Source organism: Rhinoderma darwinii, chromosome 6, assembly GCF_050947455.1.
Source record: "Rhinoderma darwinii isolate aRhiDar2 chromosome 6, aRhiDar2.hap1, whole genome shotgun sequence".
NCBI classification, from domain to species: domain Eukaryota; kingdom Metazoa; phylum Chordata; class Amphibia; order Anura; family Rhinodermatidae; genus Rhinoderma; species Rhinoderma darwinii.
The window spans coordinates 86,475,212-86,494,522 of record NC_134692.1 but is presented as its reverse complement, the minus strand read 5'-3'; the positions used below and the strand labels follow the sequence as shown (position 1 = coordinate 86,494,522).

At 45.0% G+C, this 19,311-nt stretch overlaps 1 protein-coding gene across 3 annotated transcripts in view; it reads right to left on the bottom strand.

Annotated features, from left to right (window-relative positions):
* The window catches only part of FBXL18 (F-box and leucine rich repeat protein 18), a 250,202-nt gene that overhangs the window by 11,224 nt on the left and 219,667 nt on the right, over positions 1–19,311 (bottom strand). For 2 of the 3 annotated variants that reach the window (XM_075830009.1, XM_075830011.1), the window contains exon 3: positions 2,549–4,101. In XM_075830009.1, the coding sequence (XP_075686124.1) occupies positions 2,549–4,101 (1,553 nt within the window). Of the gene's footprint in view, positions 1–2,548; positions 4,102–6,114; positions 6,149–19,311 lie in introns of those variants that run through there. The other variant, XM_075830010.1, reaches the window with a different exon arrangement.

Genomic DNA, 19,311 nt, shown 5'->3' with positions numbered 1-19,311 from the left:
AGGTGCCCGTGCCGTTAAAAAATAGAACATGTTCTATTTTTCTATTTTACGGGCCGTGCTGCTATTCTTTATAATGACAGCACGGCTCACAAAAGCGGCCGGCTGCCCGCGGCCGGCCGTTCCCGCCCGTGCTCGTAATTACGAGTCGTAATTACGAGCACGGTCGTGTGCATGAAGCCTAACTGTGTAGGGACACACTGCTTTGATAAAGTGAATGGTAATACCCAGTTGTTAATTTATTCATACATTTCTAATCAGAATAACAGAGGAATAGCACTATGCAGAGTTCTAAGAAAATTTGTTCCAGAATTGTTATTTTATGGGGAATACAATTATTTACTAAAATAGACATGTCCGGAGATGTGACAGGTGTCCTTTAACCCATTAGTGACCGCCCCATAGTGTTTTTACGGCGGCCACTAACCGGCTTTATTTCGATGCACGGCGCTGCATCAGAATAAGTAAACAGAGCAGGGAGCCGTTAAATCTCCCTGCTCTCCGCTACCAGAGGTAGCTGAGGGCTGGGGGCATCCCTGCTCGAACGGGTGAGATCGAGATCAGTATCGATCTCATCTGTTTAACCCTTCAGATGCAGTGCTCAATAGCGAGCGCCGCATCTGAGTTGCTTTGAGAGAGTGAGTGAGCTCCCTCTCATCCCACCTACACCCAGCGATAAGATCGCCGAGTGTCTGTGTCTCCGATGGCGGCCGGGGGTGTAATAAAGGCCCCCACGTCTGCCTGTAGTGTATGCCTGCTAGGTCATGCCAGAGGCATGGCCTAGCAGATGCCTGTCCGATTTACACAGACAGGCAGTAATACACTGCAATACAGAGGTATTGTAGTGTATTATAAAAGCGCTCGGAGGATCGCATAGTGAAGTCCCCTACTGTGACTAGTAGAAAAAGCAAAAAAAAAGTTTAATAAAAAGTGAAAACAAAAAATTAAAAACCCACTTTTTCCCCTTACAAACTGCTTTATTATTAAAAAACAAATTAAAAGTTAAAAAGTTACACATATTTGGTATTGCTGCATCCGTAACGACCCCAACTATAAAGATATTTAAAAAATGTGATAAAAAGAGATCAAAACGTCGCATTTACACCAAAATGGCAAAAAAAAGCCCTCCTACAACTGCATCGGCGAAAAAATAAAAAAAGTTATGGCTCTTCAAATATGGAGACACAAAAACAAATAGTTTTGAAAAAAATTTGTTTTCACTGTGTAAAAGTAGTAAAACATACAAAATCTATATAAATTTGGTATCTTGGCCACCGCAACAACCCGCTGAATAAAGTTATTATGTTATTTATACCACACAGTAAACGGTGTAAATTTAGGACGCAAAAAAGTGTGGCGAAATTGCAGTTTTTTTTCTATTCCCCCCCCCAAAAAAAATTAATAAAAGTTAATCAATAAATTCTATGTACCCCAAAATGGTGCTATTAAAAATTACAACTTGTCCCGCAAAAAAACAAGACCTTATACAGCAAGGTCAACGCAAAAATAAAAAAGTTAGAGCTCTTTGAAAAACGTAAAAAATGGCTTGGTCATTAAGGTCTAAAATTGGCTGGTCATTGAAGATGAAAGAATGAAAAAAAAAACTTACATCCTTAAAGTCAACTTTTTCTGTCGACATAGCCATATAAGGGCCTATTTGTTGCAGGAGGAGTTTTATATTTTAATGGCACCATTTTGGGGTACATATAATATATGAAAAAAATGTGACTTTTTTTTGGGGTGCACATTTTCTTTAATTTTGTTTTTATGACGTTTACTGTGCGGTATAAATGACATGTTAACTTTGTTCTGCAGGTCCTTACGATTAGGACGATACCAAATTTATCATTTATTTATAACTTCTGCACAAAAAAAACTTTTTTAAAAATATTAATGTTACCACAATCGGAGAGCCATAATTTTTTTTTTTGTTAAAGTTAACAGATATGTATGAGATCAGTATTTTTTGGGAGACGAGTTATATACTTCAATTAGTACCATCCTGGGGTACATAGCACTTTTTGATTACTTGTTATTACTTTTTTTGGAGACGAGAGGAATTCAGCCATTGCCTTTCTAGTGCGCATTGTTACAATTGCAGGGATCATTTTTCCTATTATAGAGCATAAAATAGGGGTATGTTTGCTTTTTTTGCTCGTATTTTTTGGCAAGGGATTGGCAGGGGATTAACTCTGTTGCAATGTCGACGGAATAAAAAAAGTTGCAACACTTAGAATGTGACAGTGAAAAAACAAATGATAATCCTTGGTCATTAACGTGCAAAAAGGCCTGGTCATTAAGGGGTTAAAGGTGTCGTAACATTTTAGCACTCTGAAAACATACTGATAGGATATGAGGCTTCCAATAAAATTGGTCCTGGTGTGTATGTGAGAGAATTATAGAGAAAAGATTGTGGCCTACTGCAAACAGGGACTGACGTTAGTAATGACAATCCGTACAGAGCTGAATAATATGTTGGTAAAATACAGAGACATAAAATTAATAAAATAAACAAGCACAGTTGCAGAAACAGGAAATCAAGGTCTCTTACCTCAGATCTTTCAAATACTTGCAGTGAGTCAACATCTCACACAGAGAAGACATGAACATAACTTTGCCCATCATGCCAAAATTTGCCAGTGACAGCGTATGCAGTTGCTGACAGCTCCTGCCAATGCTCACAAGGCAAGAGCCTGTAAGTATTCCCGGCAGCTGAGCTAGCGTAAGGCTTTGTAAAGAAAAGAGATGACCGATTGCAGCGACATCTGCATCACTCACTGTGTGGGAACGCTTACATGGTGGGTAAGTATTTCGTATTGCTAGATCATTTCGAGGCATAACTGAATAGAAATTAGAGCCAATCAATTCTAAGTACTCCAAAGCTGGTATTCCCTTTAGAAGCTTCCAGAATGCAGACTGTAATTTAAGCGTATCTTGCTCTTCAGAACACTTTGGAAAGGTTTGTGCTCCAATACGCACCTTTTTGCTAAATGTAATAGCTGTTGTGCAGGATGTAGACGGTCCAGAACTTTGAAAAAGATTTTTGCCTGGTCTATTGTTATCTGCTATAGAACACACTGGCAAAGACAGTGAACGTAAAGTCTTAAGCTGTGAGAGTACGTCACAAAGATGTAACCCAGATGTATCTGAACTATGATGGTGTGCTGATGATAAGTTCAAATGTACAAGGTTTGGACAAGCAGAAATTAATCTATCTAAAACGGAACAATCTATATCATCTTCTATTTTTTTAAAAGGTACATTTGCAGTAAGGCAAAATGTGCAACCCCTCAAATTCAAACTGACAAGGCTCTTACAGTCTCTTCCACCATTTAAAATCCTCTGAGTAAGCTGTTCACCAGAAATCATGCAGCGGCTAAAATTCAAATATGAAGGACAACTAAATTTCATGTGCTGGAATAAAGAAGATCCATTAAGCCATGATTTTGGTAACTGGAATGCCTCCAATGTTACATTATTTGCCATGGATTCAAAGAGATTTTTTGTAGCTCCACTTGCTGTTAAACTTTCAGGAACCGATATAAGAAAAGATCTAAGATTCTCTGGAGTACGGTCACTAAGAACTGCCAAGTACAATCTAACAACCTCTTCATTTATGTATCCAGGTGCAAGACGGGCATAAAATAGCCTCAGGTTTTGATAATGAGGTACATTACTTGCTCCTACCATCAGTTGACCAGACATTACCATTCCTTCACGAGTTCTGTCCAAGACTTCAAAGTAAAGAAGCAACTTTTCAAGACTAGTGCAACAGGGCACAACGCCATAAGATGGAACATAGAGAGTCTGTTTCAGTTCTCTTAAGTGCCCTAGGGTTGTTCTGCACTCACTACTCAGCTGTCCCGAGTCAAAACCTACATGGATGTCAATAGATAATGAGCGCAAAAAAATTAGATTTGTAAGAATCTTCGATAACTGAATAGAGGTTACAGAACAGCCAGCCATATCCAATTTAAGAAGTTTTCTACAATTCGACACAATATCCACAGTAGGGGACTTCAACCAATAGCAGTCACTTATGTCAAGCTCACAGATCTCTCGAGATATCACTCTGAGCATTTGCTTCACTTGTTCGTCTCTGGCCTGAAAAAAAATAAAATTAATTAATATATAAACAAACAAGGCAACAAATAAAAAGGATTTCAAGATAATAATTGATTGAGAAAAGTTGAACTTTATAGACCTGTATCTTTTTCAACTATAGTGTAAATGAATGCAGCAATATTAAATATTTTAGAAAAAGAGGTTGCTCACCATGTACACCTACTGTATGAGTAACCTGGAATGAGTTATGTTAACTCTCGTCTTATGTCGATATTATAATTTTACTGCCATTCCATACAGTTTTGCTTACACTTCAAAAGGTAACAGGCTGTTTCAACAAACTTCTAAAATATCAAAGTAACAAGTCAACAGTTTAGAACTGTGGGGCTCAGAGTGGTGAAGTCCCCACCGATTGCTGGAATACAGTAGAAGATAGGGCTGGGCGATTTTGCCAAAAAATCAAATCTCTATTTTTTTTTCAACACTTTGGGTTATTTTCTATTTGAATCTCGATTTTTCTTATTTTTTTTCTGTTTATTTAACAGTAATACCATGAGATAATTTAATAACATTTTCTTTATATAAATAACTTTTTAACATATATTCCTATAATCATTGTACGTAACTTCACAATTTTTAACCTCTGCAAATACTTTATTTTATCATAAATACAATTAGAAAAATGTCTATCTAATGGATTATAACTTGTATTTCCCGGCAGGGAACATGTTAACAGAAACTATAATCAATGAGGCACTGAGTGCACCAACATCCCTCTCTACCCGTCACCACCACAGCCTGTCCCAGACATTGCCGGATTCACACGACCGTGCTTGGACTGTGAAAAAAGGTCCGTGTCTCAGCTGGATTTTGCGGCACGATCACGGTACATGTAAACGGGACTCCTGGAAGCATAGTCATTTAGGCTACAATCACATAACGGTGAAAAAAAACTGCCATCAACGGTCAGATTTTCATGTGCATTTAGCATCAGTGTCACCTACAGTGATATAGTGCTACAGTGCCCACATATAGTGACATAGTGCCTACATAAAGTGACAGTGCCAGTGCCCACATATAGTGACATAGTGGCCCAGCTCCCACATATAGTGACATAGAGCCACAGTGCCCACATATAGTGCCACAGTGCCTACATATAGTGAAAGTGCCAACATAGTGACTGTGCCCAGTGCCCACATAGTGACATAGTGCCCACATATAGTGACAGTGCCCACATATAGTGACATAGTGACCACATATAGTGACAGTGCCCACATAGTGACAGTGCCCATATAGTGACATAGTGCCACAATGCCCACATGTAGTGAGTGACCACATAGTGCCAACCCCCCCCAATATAGTGCCACAGTGCCAATTTAGACAGCACCACACCCCCTTGCAGATAGCGCCCCACGTAGATCGTACCCCACCTTGTAGATCGCAGCACCACCCGCTTCCTTATAGATAGCACCCCCACCCTCCACATGTAGATCGCAGCACCACCCCCCCCCCCCCCTCCCCGGTAGATTGCACCACCAGCCCTTTTAAATCAGAGCACCACCCGCCCCCCTTGTAGATCGCATCCTCACCCCTTTTAAATCGTAGCACCATCCGCCTCCCTTGTAGATCGCACCCATACCCCATGTAAATCACAGCACCACCCTCCTCCCTTGTAGATCGCACCCCCACCCCTTGTAAATTGAAGCACCACCCGCCTCCCTTGTAGATACCACCTCCACCCCTTGTAGATCGCGCCGCTGTAGCTGCCACTAGGAGCTGAATCCCTGGCCAGAGTTTGTCGACGCTTTGGCTGGGCATTCAGGTCCTAGTGGGATCTACCTCGGCACGATCTATAAGGGGGGGGGGGGGGAGAGGTTGTGGTGCGACCTACAAGGTAAAAGGGATGGTGGTGCGTTGTACAAGGTTTAAGGGGGGGGGGTGCGATCTACAAGGTACAAAGGGGGTGGTGGTGCGATCTACAAGAGGGGTACTGACTACAGCGGGGCGGTATCCACAGGGCGACGTGGCTATGTAGTAGGAGTCCCTGCTTACCCACTGAGCTGCTGTGCCGTACTGCATCATTTTGTTCACTACAGGACAGCAGTTCCGTGGGGAAGCAGAGACCAGACTGGGCAGAAAAGGCAGTGACGAAGCGGCAGGCGGAGCTTCCCCTGCAGGACGGCGCCACTAAAGAATCGATTCTACGATTCTGTTAAAAAACAGAATTGTGAAAGTCCTTGAGGGCGAATAAATCAAATTAATTCAATCACCCAGCCCTAGTAGAAGCAGTGCATTTATGGCCAATAAAGGCAAGCAGAGGAGTGTGCGCTGTATGGAAAATACACTGTTAACCCCCAAGGCAAACATCGCTGAGCAGACAACTTCTGCCCCATCGTTTCAGCATTTTGTGGGGCTCCCAGACAACCACTGACAAAAACTTCTTACGTCACAAAATTTTTTAGTCACCAAAATAAAAATCAACATTACAGTACAATAAAGAAAGTGTTTACACTAGACTGTGTACTGACCGACTACAGAATTTACGCATGTGAACTCATTGAAGCGTTTACAGAAAATTATGTACTTTACAAATTGGCTACATGCAACAAAACTCAATAGTAACACAGTATGCAGTAAGCTACTGTGCTCCATCTAGTGGCAGCAGGCAGCCTGAAAGGTATTTTTCAAAATCTATGTCTATGCAGCGGAGCTCAAGGCGTTTAGCCTTTTGATTTTTTAGACTTAGAAGCCAATCATAATTTTTAATCGCCATGTAGAGCCCCTTGAAGGGGTTGTACATGGTTAAAACAAACAAAAAAAAGGAATAGCATGCATTATTAGAACACACAAAATCATAGGTGGAGCCACAACGCAGTGTAGCAAAAGGTGTTCTGCACTGCTGGCATAGAGTTGAGCCACACCATTGTAAAAAAACAAAAACAAAAAAACTGTGGAGGAGACCACAGGCTCTTAACATGGAAACATCATAGCAAAAGCTGAATAGGGCCAGCCTGCAACTTCTCCACCGGGGACTGATGTTAAAAGGGATCTACAGAACAAATTTAGTTTCCCTGCACAGAAACTCCTGGGCCCTGAGAGGTGATCGCATTAACCCCTTCCCGCTGTAGCCACTTTTGACCTTCCTGACAGAGCCTTATATTTCAAATCTGAAATATCTTCCTTTATGTGGTAATAACTTTGGAATGCTGTTACCTATCCAAGCGCTTCTGAGATTTTTTTTTCTCGTGACACATTGTAATTTATATTACTGGTAAAATTTGGTCAATACATCCAGTATTTAATTGTGAAAACCACCAAAATGTAACAAAAAAAAAGTGCAAAAATTTGTCTTTTTATAAATTTAAATGTATCTGCTTGTAAGACAAATAGTTATACCACACAAAATGGTTTTCAAAATGTTTAATTTTCTCAACAAATAAAGGAAAAAGAGAACCCCAACACTTGTAAAGCAACTTCTCCAGAGTATTGCCGTACTCTGGAGAAGTTGCTTTACAAGTGTTGGGGTTCTCTTTTTCCTTTATTTGTTGAGAAAATTAAACATTTTGAAAACTATTTTGTGTGGTATAACTATTTGTGTGGTATAACTATGTGGTCACAAACGGCTGTTTTGGCACACGGCAGAGCTCAGAAGAGAAGGAGCGACATTTTGCTTTTGGAGTGACGATTTTGCTGGATTGGTTTCTGGGCGCATTTTGGAAAATACACCCCTCAAGGTATTCATCTAGGAGTGTAGTGAGAATGTTAACCCTGCATGTGTTTTACAGAAATTAGTATACACTCAATGTTGCAAAGTGAAAATGGCAATTTTCCCATAGATATGTGCCACCATGAAAAGACAGCTCTCTAATTATTATGCTGTGTTTCCTGGTTTTAGAAACACCCTACATGTGGCCCTAATATTTTTCCTGGACGATCAATAGTACTCAGGAGTGAAATTGAGGCCTAATTTGGCGACTTACAAAGTATTGGTTCACAATTGCAGAGACTCTGATGTGAAATAATAAAAGAAACCCCTGAGAAGTGACCCCATTTTGGAAACAATACGTTTTAAGGTCTTTCCCATAAATGATTGTGCTACGGATGGTGCAAAGTAAAAATTTCATTCCCCCCCCCCCCCCCAGATATGCAATTTCAGTGGCAAATGTGTCGTGCCCAGCTTGTGTTACTGGGGACACACCCCAAAAATTATTAAAAAGGGTCTCACTGGTTTGGCGATGCCATATATGTTGAAGTAAACTGCTGCTTGGGGACACTGTAGGGTTTAGAAGGGAAGGAGCGCAATTTAGAGCTTGGGTTTTGCATGGTAATAGATTTGTTTGGAGTTTTACTGGTATTTTAGTTTATAATGTGGGAGCATATGTAAGCTAGGCATCAGGAGCATAGTCAGGTGGTATAATAAAAAAAATAATATACTCCATAGATATTTGTTACGATGAGAAGCAATCTTTTCTGCACAGGCCAGTGTTGCACTGAAAAATGGTGTCCTTTCTTATCCCCTTTTTGGTATACACGCTACACCTTTGCAGTCTTGGGAATTTTGCTGGGAAAGTGTTGTCCTGGTATAATACGGGCACCCTCACTTCCAGCAGATATGTTTGAGCCCGCCCCATCCTGGTTCCCTAATTTGAGGTCCTTGATCAAATCGGCACTCGAAAGAATAAATTTTCCCTTTGGGCCTGCGCAACTGCATATTTTTCTTTCCTGAATGGGAGCCGTAACTTATGGACGTAGTGGTATGAGGGCTGTTTTTTTGAGGGACGAGCTGTAGTTTTTATTGGTACTATTTTGGGGTACATACGACTTTTTGATCACTTTTTATCCTTTTTTTTGGGGAGGCAAGGTGACCAAAAAACAGCAAATCTGGCATATTTTTTTTGTCTTATTTTCATAGCGTTCACCACACATTATATTTTACATGTTAACTTTATTCTGCGGGTCAATACGATTCCGGCGATACCAAATTTATAGCACTTTTTTATGCTTTACAAATTTTTGCACAATAAAATTACTTTTATAAAAATAATGTATTCTTTCAGTCACCGTGTTGTAAGAGCTATAACTTTTTCGTCGAAAGAGCTGTATGAGGACTTGTTTTTTGTTTATATAGGTACCATGTTTGCATACATGTGACTTTTTTATCACTTTTTATTTCAATTTTTGGAAGACAAAGTGACTAAAAAAACAGTACCGGAATTTCTGTTTTTTTTTTGCTTACTTGCTTACAGCGTTCACTGCACAGGATAAAAAACATAATATTTTTTATAGTTTAGACCATTACGGATGTGGCGATACCAAATATGTATGGTTGATTTATTTTTTCAATAATAAATGACTTGATAAGGGAAAAAGGGCGATTGTGTTTTATTTTATTACTTGAAACTTATTTTTTACAACTTTTATTTTTACTTTTTTTCACTTTTTATTTAGTCCCACTAGAGGACTTGAAGATCCAATGGTTTGATTGCTCTTCTAAAACATTGCATTACGTATGTAGAGAAATGAATTAGAACCGTCAGTCGTTCACTGACAGCAAGCCATTGTTAGGCCTCCTGTTGCCATAGTAGCAGTCGGCAGCCCTCCCATCGCATGGCTGCCGATTTACTACAAACCACTAAGATGCAGTGATCACTGCATCTAAGCAGTTAATGGCAGGAATCAGAGCTAGCTCCGGTTCCTGTCGTTACAGCAGGGTGTCCGCTGTAACATACAGCGAACACTCACTGCTGAGGGCGGCTCAGCTTCTGAGCCGGAAGCTGAGCGGATGCCATTTTGCTATTGGTAACGGAAGCCTCTTAGGCCCCACCTCCAAACCAAGCATAGGAGGCTTCCATAGCTGGCAGACCGGGAGGTCAGTATTAGGCTTCCGGTTGCCATTGCAGCCACCAGCAACCCAGTGATCACGTTGCTGGGGTGTCGGTGGCTTAAAACCCCTCAGATGCTGCGATCTCTATTGCGCGCAGCATCTGAGGGGTTAATCGGTCGGATCGAAGACTGGCTCCAGTCCTAGCCATTACATCAGGGTATCAGCTGTAACATACAGCTGGCACCCGGCGGTGATGGTATGGGTGAGCTCCTGAGCCCACACTATCACCGCAACGTAACTGTACTGTGGGAACCCCTGCCCGACAGCGCCGTATATATACAGTGGGTGTCGGGAAGGGGTTAAAGAAACAGAAGAGGTATTACCCTCTAGTCTAGGTCCTCCTCTCTCAGGAGTGTAGTTAAGTGGGTTAGGGAAGTAATTCACTATTCTTCATTATCTTTTTGTGATAGGGGTTGATGCTTCCACTTGTATCAAATTACAACTTTCCAATACATGAGTGTTGTGAGCCATGTGCAGTGTAGAAGGTGTAACACCCATGGCTGCGGGCCGTAAGGTTTACTCACCACCTGACGGCCTCAGCCATGAATCAGTGAGCGCTGGCCCGCATCTCCTCCTCAGGGGACGCCAGCGTTCCCTTCCCCTTCACTCTAAGTAGGGTGCGCGCGCACCTGAATTAGACAGCCAAATTAGCCCATGAGGACCTTGGACTATAAGAAGGGCCCTGCCTCTTCCTGCATTGCCTGAGCGTTGTTGTGGTTTACCTATGATCGTCTCTGCAAATGGTCCCTTAAGTGTTTTCCAGTTACCAGTGTTCCCGTTCCTGCTACCTGTATCCTGTGTCCCATGCTATCCTGGTCCAAGTACCGTTGAGAGTTGGAGTCGTGTTGTGCTGCGTACTAGACCTGCCTTGTTACACCACACCTGGTATCAGCCTGCTGCCGAGGTCCCATCCGAGCCTATCTTGCTACTGTCTGAAGTTACCACAGGTACACCTATTCGAACTATAGACTTTGACTTCTACCCTGTTGGCCAGCTGCTATACCGTCAAGGCGGTACGGCCCAGTGGGTCCACGCACCCTACGTGACAGAAGGTAACTGCTTGGTTAGATGTAATGAAGTTCCCTCAGATCTTGCTTTCACTTCCACATGGTGAAGCAGAATTTCTGACCAAGCTACTTTTTTAAACTCACCCCGACATTTGCCATTTGCATAATGCCATAGAGTGGGAAGTAATCACTGTGTCTAATGACACAGCGACAGAGTAGGGTGGCTGCTTTCCCTGACATCTCTAGTTATTGCCGAGGGGGCCATCATAACCCCCCCAGAATTAGCGATCGCTGCGATTCTGACCATCCAGTCGCAGCACTTGGTGGTGATCGGTGCTGTATAGGACAGCATTAATCACCACCATGTACTAGGGGGCGGTGGTTGTACCACCTCCCTGTGCACTGCGATTTGTCGGTTTTATTCTACAAATAACGGTCAGCCCTCTGCCCAATTATTCCGGTTAGGAATGGGCAAAGATAGCTGTGTATACTTTGCTGTGTGGCTTGTCCTAACGAGCATTGGTGGTTGAAGTGGTGATGCAAAGATGCACTCTTGGTTATTCCTGTTGCTCTCCTTCCTGTGTGCTGCCGGTCCCTGAGTGCTAATCAGTGATGCATCACTGATCAGCCCCTTTTTTCAGGTTCAGCGTTTTGTTTTTTATATACCCCGCCAGTCCCCCCTAATTGTTCTACACCTACTTTTCCATTTCCCCATCCACTTGTCTCTGCTGTGACAAACATGACTGATCAGCATTTGTTTTTTTGTGGTGCACTTGTCTCCCTGTGTGCGCCATGTGGCCACTGAGTCCTGATTAGTGACTGCCATCGCTAAATCAACAACTGTGATAATTTTTTTATGCAGGTTTTTTTGGGGCTTTTTTTTAATCTTATAATTTTTCTAACTGCATCATCTCCCATCTCCATGTGTGTCTCCTGCAACCGATGATCAGTGACCGCCATCACTGATAAACATGTCTGCTCCTTTTTATTGTCTTTTTTTTATTATTGTTGCACACAAACCATCTTCCTGTGTGTGTCCTGCTGTCGTTGAGCACTGATCAGTGACACACATCATTGATCAGAAGCTTTGCTCTTTTTAGGTGCAGATTCGATCTTTTTTTATATTAAAAAAAAAAAAACCCTATATAATAGTAGTAAGTTGTAGCCAGTAACCTACATAGGTATGTAGTTAAGAAAACAGACGTTTAGGTTAGCGGATAGCAAAAGCGATGTCCATTTTGAAAAAAATTATTATATAGTATTTGGGAAGCTTTTCTGTAAGTTTACTGTCATTTTTTCATACTGCAGGTTGTTTTTTTTTTTACTAATATATAGCGTTAGGATATGTTAGTTGCAGACATTCAGTTATACTTTTTTCTGAAGTTCGTTCAGTAAAAAAAACGTTAGTGTTATTGGTGTAAAATTTTTTCACTGAATTTTGTTACGTATTTTTTTTTACCGGTTTTGCAATGCAGTTAAAATGTACAGTTGTCAATTTTTTTTTAAATACGTTTTTTTTCCTAAAAAAAATAGCATTAGGGATAATTAGTTAGTTAGATTTTTAATGGCATAATTAGTATTTTTTTTACATTAGTTTCTTTAGCAAATTTTTTATACTACAGATTTATGCCAAATTTACTGTAGTCCATTTTTTATACTAGTTTTAAAAAAAAAATTTATCTACCAATTTTTAAAAATTATTTCTTCTTTTCCTCCTCTATTTTTTTGTATACACTATATACAGTACTGTGCATGACTCAAATAAGTCGAGTCACTTCTCCCCTTATGTAATACTACCCTTCCCAAAGCAGACACTGAAACAGAGTTGGATTTTTATGGCCACAGCAGCCGTTTATTATTTAAATAACAATGAATTTTTTAAATACCATAACTTTTTGAATCCCCAAAAAGGGATTCATCATAACATTAAATAACCCACTGCGACCCTATCAGGGTCACAACATTATTAACCAACCAGAATGACAGGGGCAAGTCCTTGAAGCCACCGATACTTAATTTTGGCCATCTGCCCACCAATACCTTACCCCCAGCCGTAACCCGGCCCGGGGGCACCAATTACCTTTTGCAGATGACCACCATATATATAACCCAGCTTTCAAAAAGGGGTAACACCCTAAGAAGCCGACAAATTGGGGGTGCATCCCGTGATGCATTCCCCCCACCACTTTTTACGACCTACTTCAAGGACTCCCCCCCGCCAAAGCGAAACAGGCCTTGACCACCTCACGCCTGCGAGCTCCTCCACACTCCCACCGCTCGCTCAATTCCATCAGTCAAAGCCAGACTCCACATATCCATCCCCACCTCATTGAGGTGCACACCATCCTCTCTCCAATAGCTGCCTGTCCCAGCCTCCAGATCCCAGTGGCGCACCGCAACCCCACCATTACGCGCCACGAAGCTCGATATGGCCCTGTTAGCCTTAATGCGAGCCTTGTTAATTTTTCCCACCGAACGGGCCATCCGCCAGCTCTTCCTAGGGACCATCTCGGACCACACCGTCACCAATTTAGGATAAGTAGCCCATAAGCAGAGCAAATCATGCTTGACGTCCCGTACCAACTCCCGGAAAGGGCGTATGCCCAAATCGTTGCCTCCCACATGCAACACCAGCACCTCCGGCGCCCTGTCAAGCAGTACAAAATTGTGAAACTCGGGCAATACCCTGTTCCATGTCATTCCCCGTATACCCATCCACCTCACAACCGCCGCGTCCCGCGGAATCCTGAGCTGTCGACCGTCCGGCCGTACATCTGCGCGAAGGGCACCCCAGTACACAAAAGAGTGTCCCATAATCCACACCATGCATGAGTCACGGGCTGCAAAACAAATGAAGAACATACACGCACCACCTCTTGCTGCCACGAACCATTAATACTCAGGCGGAAACGCACGCACCCGGAACATGCTATACATTAACATATCACAACATGTCCAAGCGCACATAAGAAAAGAAACGCGCCGACTCCCAACGCCCTATCCGCCGCACGCCTGCATCATCTAAACCCCATCTCACCGCCTCCGTCGCTGCCCCTATACGGAAAGAATGAGACGAGTATTGCTCCGCCTGCACCCCGCTAGCCACAAGACACTTTTTGAAAACCGAGATAAACTGATACCGCGACAGAAACTAGCCATCCGCGTGCCGCAGCAACGGCCCGTCTGAGAGATCTAAACCCACCAAGTACTCCTTGACGCACAACACTGGACAAACTGGATTTTTTGGGACCGCCAACAAAACCACTCGATGTCCCGCCCCCCCTGATCCGTTTTCGACCATCGCAACACTATCTCCACCCGGTCTTCATACAAATCGACATTATCCTGCAGCAAGCCCCCCCGCTTTTACCGAACTGGGGGAAACCAATTCCCCTACCCGAAAAGCTCCAAAAAAGGCTAACGCTTGCTCTCATACTCTGAACGACACACCTGCCGCACCACCACCTCCAGTGAACACAACAATTGAAATGACACGGGACGCCTCTTATCCCTCACCACTACACCCCGTCTCAGCCCCTTCAATGCCTGGCCCACCAAGAAACGCTTCGTGATATCTACCAACCCCCGTAATTTACAACCAAAAGCAATGGCCGCCACGAAGCGATTAACCTTAGCGACCGTGCAACCCCGGGCAAACGCATCCCCCAACCAAAACAGCAAGGCCACCATCCTATCATCGTCCGAGCACACATCACCCAAAGATCTCACCCACTCCTCCCATTGCCTCCATCCAGCAGCATACGACGACCACGTCGTACTGGCCAGCGAACGTTTAATCAATGCACCTGCCGCCTGGATACCAGCTCCCACAGATGACTGGGACAGTCCACCCCCGTTAACTCCGCGTCCGGGACCAGCTGCCGGAAACGATCCCACTGCGAGCGAGAAAGCGCGTCAGCAATACAATTCTCTATCCCGGGAACATGCACCGCCACCACCCACGCATTTAAACTCAAACAGGCAAGCACCAACTGACGCAACAAGCGAACCACTGGAGGGGACGACGCCGAAGTATTATTTATAGCCATCACCACCCCCAAATTGTCGCAATGAAAACGCACTTTTTTGTCCCGGAACCTGTCTCCCCAAATGGTGACCGCCACCACGATGGGAAACAGTTCGAGTAGGGCCAAGTTACGCGTCAGTGCCGCCTCCACCCATGCAACCGGCCATTTTCCCGCGCACCATTGACCTTTAAAGAACGCCCCGAACCCCACCGCCCCAGACGCATCAGTGAACAATTCCAAATCGAAGCTATCCAACGCTCGGGACATCCAAAGAGAGCGCCCATTATACTGTGCCAGAAAATGGAGCCAGACCTGCAAATCTTCCTTGTGCTCCGCCGCCAGACGAATGAAATGATGGGGTTCCCCAACCCCCGCCGTCGCCGCTGCCAACCGCCGACAAAAAACCCTGCCCATCGGCATGATGCGGCAAGCAAAATTCAACTTCCCCAATAAGGACTGCAATTCACGTAGTGTAATTTTCCTAATCCGACACGCTCGTTCCACTACCAACCGCAAATCCCCAACTTATCCTCCGGCAATCTGCACTCCATTGCTATGGAGTCGATTGTAATTCCCAAAAAACAAATGGTCGTCACTGGACCCTCAGTTTTTTCCACAGCCAAGGGTACTCCGAACTCCCTTGACACCCAATTGACCGTCTCCAACAAATTTGCGCAAACCCCCGAACACGACGGGCCAACGCACAAGAAATCGTCGAGATAGTGAATAACTGATTCCACCCCGGCGACCTCCCTGACTACCCATTCCAAAAAAGAACTAAAAACCTCAAAGTACGCGCACGACAACGAACAACCCATGGGAAGGCATCGATCAATGTAGTAATCCCCGTCCCAATAACACCCCAACAACCGCTGGCTGTCCGGATGAACCGGCAACAAACGGAACGCCGCTTGAATATCAGTTTTAGCCATCAGAGCTCCTCTTCCGTAACCACGTACCAACGCTACCGCCGCATCAAACGACGTGTAGACCACAGAACAGAGATCCTGGTCAATGCCATCATTAACCGACGCCCCCTTCGGGAAGGACAAATGCTGAATGAGCCGGAATTTGTTACCTTCTCGTTTCGGAACCACCCCTAACGGTGACACCACCAAACCCGGAACTGGGATCGTGCTAAAAGGGCCCGCCATTCTGCCCAGATCAATCTCCTTCCGGATTTTTTCCGAGACTACCCCCGCATGCTGATATGCCGACTTAAGGTTGCGCTGCGTTAAAGGGACCTCATGCGAAGGGGGCGGAATAACGAAACCGGAACCAAAACCTAAACTAATCAACCGCGCCCCCTCCTTATTGGGGTACCTACTTAGAAAGGGGGCCATCTTTATGAGTTTCACCGGAGTCTCCCCCATAACCAGACGCACCGCTGGCTCCCCCTTGTCGTTTACCCTTTTTAAAACATTTGGACGCTCCATGTGACTGCCCGCTGCAATGTGAACACGCATGCTTGAATTTACACGCCGCTCCAAATTTGCACTGCCCCTCATTGAACTGCCAACACGTCCCAAATTTGGAACCTGAGGCTTGACTACCTCCGCCGGAAGTTCCTGCTGCGTTCCCGCTCCCGGGAAAGGACTGCCCCTGCTTATAAAGTGCCGTCACTTTCAACCATAAGGCTATGTCCTTATGGTCCCACCGTATATTCGGCCGCACCGCTTTCCGCTGCCGAAACTGCTCGTCGTAACGAAGCCAGGCCTGGCCCCCATAAACCCGATGCGCCTCCCCCACCGCATCCAAATAAAAAAACAAGCCGGAACAATTATCTGGCGCCTTTTCCCCAATAACACTCGCCAAAATTGCAAAAGCCTGCATCCAATTGACGAACGTTTTTGGAATCAACCTGTACCGTCTCTTTTCTTCCTCGTCCTTTTTTGTTTCATCCCGCTTCACCTTATCCAAATTAAACTTCTCCAGCGGAAGCAAGGAAAAAATCTCCACATACTCGTCTTTCCAAATCCTTTCCTTTACCTCCTGCTTTAAATGCGCCCCTAACGGGCCCTCATAACAAACGTAAACCTCCCCGCGCGCACGATCATCAAGACGCACCCTATCCACCTCCTTTGGCGAGTCTGTTTGAACCGCCGCCGCCACTGCCACCGCTGCCCCCGCGGTTAACCCCCCACCGTTTTGAAGAACAGGAGCGCTTCCAACACTGCCCCCCCACACCGCGGCCGGCGCCACACCTGACGGTTCTTGGGAAGGGAAACCGCCTAGCCGCCCCACCAACACTTTTAAACATCCCACTAACTCCGCCAAACTATCCCCCGCACCCGCCTGTAACGCCGGGACCCCCGACTCCGCCGCGATGCCCGCCGACGCGACACCCTCTACACCGATACCCGACATCAATAAAGCTGGAAATGGTAACGTAGGTGTCAACTCACCAGGCTGCCCAGGGGCTGTGAACCCGTCAGCCGGACCCCCATGTCCACGTGGAGAGGCCCGCCGCTCACCGTCCTCCAATGCTCCGGACTCCCTCTGGTGGTGTCCGCATTGGCAATGTGTGCACGGGGAATTCCGATTGACGTCTGAGAAAAGGGGGGGTGACATCGCATCATCCAATTGGCCGAGCTCCAGTTCATGCCTCGTCCGTCCCGCTGAACCAGCTCCAAGCTGTTCCGTCCCTGGCACTCCAACCACCGACCTCATCCTGCGTCCTCTGCTCATTTCCACCTCCGCTGCCCGCTCGACGACACCATGAGCCGACCCTCTGGCTGGCACATCGCCATGCAGGGTCGCCGTTGCCCTTCCGACACGTACTGAAGAAGGAGGGGGTGTGACCGGAAGTGAAGGCCGCGTCCTCCTCGCCGCCGGGCGCTGCCGCGTTTTGGGATTCCTCCCAGGACCAGACGAAAGAGCAGCGGCAGGCCGCCCTGGGGTCTGGCCTGCAGGGTCCACTGAGGGGCTCCTCTTGCGCCACCGCGCCCGCGGGATGTCTTCAGGACTCAGCCTTGCGGGCGGGCGCGAGCGCCTCGTGCTGCGCGTCACGCCGGGAGTGCCAGCCCTGGCCTGAGTCATGGGGGAAACGGGCTCTCCTCTTCTCCTGCCCGACCCCTTGGTACGCCGGTCCTGTACCTTGGCCTGCTCCAGCAGCCCCGAGACCACCGGCATGACAGAGCGCTCCCCGATTGCTCCAGACGACTCTGCTCGCTCCTGGACCGGAGCGCCCGCTTGTCCCTGCAGCAGCGTCGCCACTCGTGCTCCGAGCCATCCAGGACCCTGAGAGGCTGCCGCGGCCCGCAACAGCTCCATAGCCTCCTCGTCAGACGCAGCAGGGATAAAAGACATGCTCCTGCTTCTGTGTCCTGGCGAAGAGAGAGAAGAGCACAACAGAAAAACAGGTACCTCCCCTTCAATCCCCACCCCTACTTCCCTCAAGCCCTCCTACTATCCTTACCCGACTCTCATAGGCCAGCCAACTCTGAGTCCCTCCCAACTATTCCAGTCATGGAGGCCTCCCCTTATTTTCTTTTTTGGTCTGCAGTACGGCCTCTTCTAAACTTTTAGGCAATTGTGGAAAAATGCTGCAAAGTAAGAATGCTTTCAAAAATAGAAGTGTTCACTTTTTTTTTAATTATGATTAACCCTTTCATGACTGAGGGTCATTGATGCCCCTGTGTACAGGTCGAATTTTCCATTTTTGATATGCACTTTAAATGATAATATCTTTGGAACCGCTTTGAATATCACAACTATTTTTACTTAGTTTTTTTTTTACAAGAATTATGAGGCTTTCATTTTCTAGATTAGTTTAATTAATTCAGTGTTTTTATTTTTTATTATGAGCAGACAAATCACAAAAAAATTAAAGAACCACTTTTTTTTATATATATATATATATATATATATATATAGATCTCTATCTGAATATACACATATATATCTATATCTGCATATCTATATATATTTTTATATATATATCTACATCTGCATATATATATATATCTGCCTAGTCACAGGTGTTGCTGCACCTGCATACACATTTTATATCATTTAGTTGGAATGTGGCGTTCACATTTTTTGTTGTGTTTATGTGATCCATATATGTGGCTTTAGTGACTGCCTCCATTTTTGTTCTTGCATTCCTCCCATTCTGCCCTGGGGGATTTGAATTAGTTCAATGCTGGATCCTATCATCCCCAGGTATATATGTAGGCTAAGGGTATGTTCACACGGCGGGGGTCCGTAACGGCTGAAATTACGGGGATGTTTCAGCCTGAAAACATCCCCGTAATTTCAGCCGTACCGGCATGTGCAGGCGCTTGAACGCCGCGTCAATTACGGCCGTAATTAGCGCTGCTATTCATTG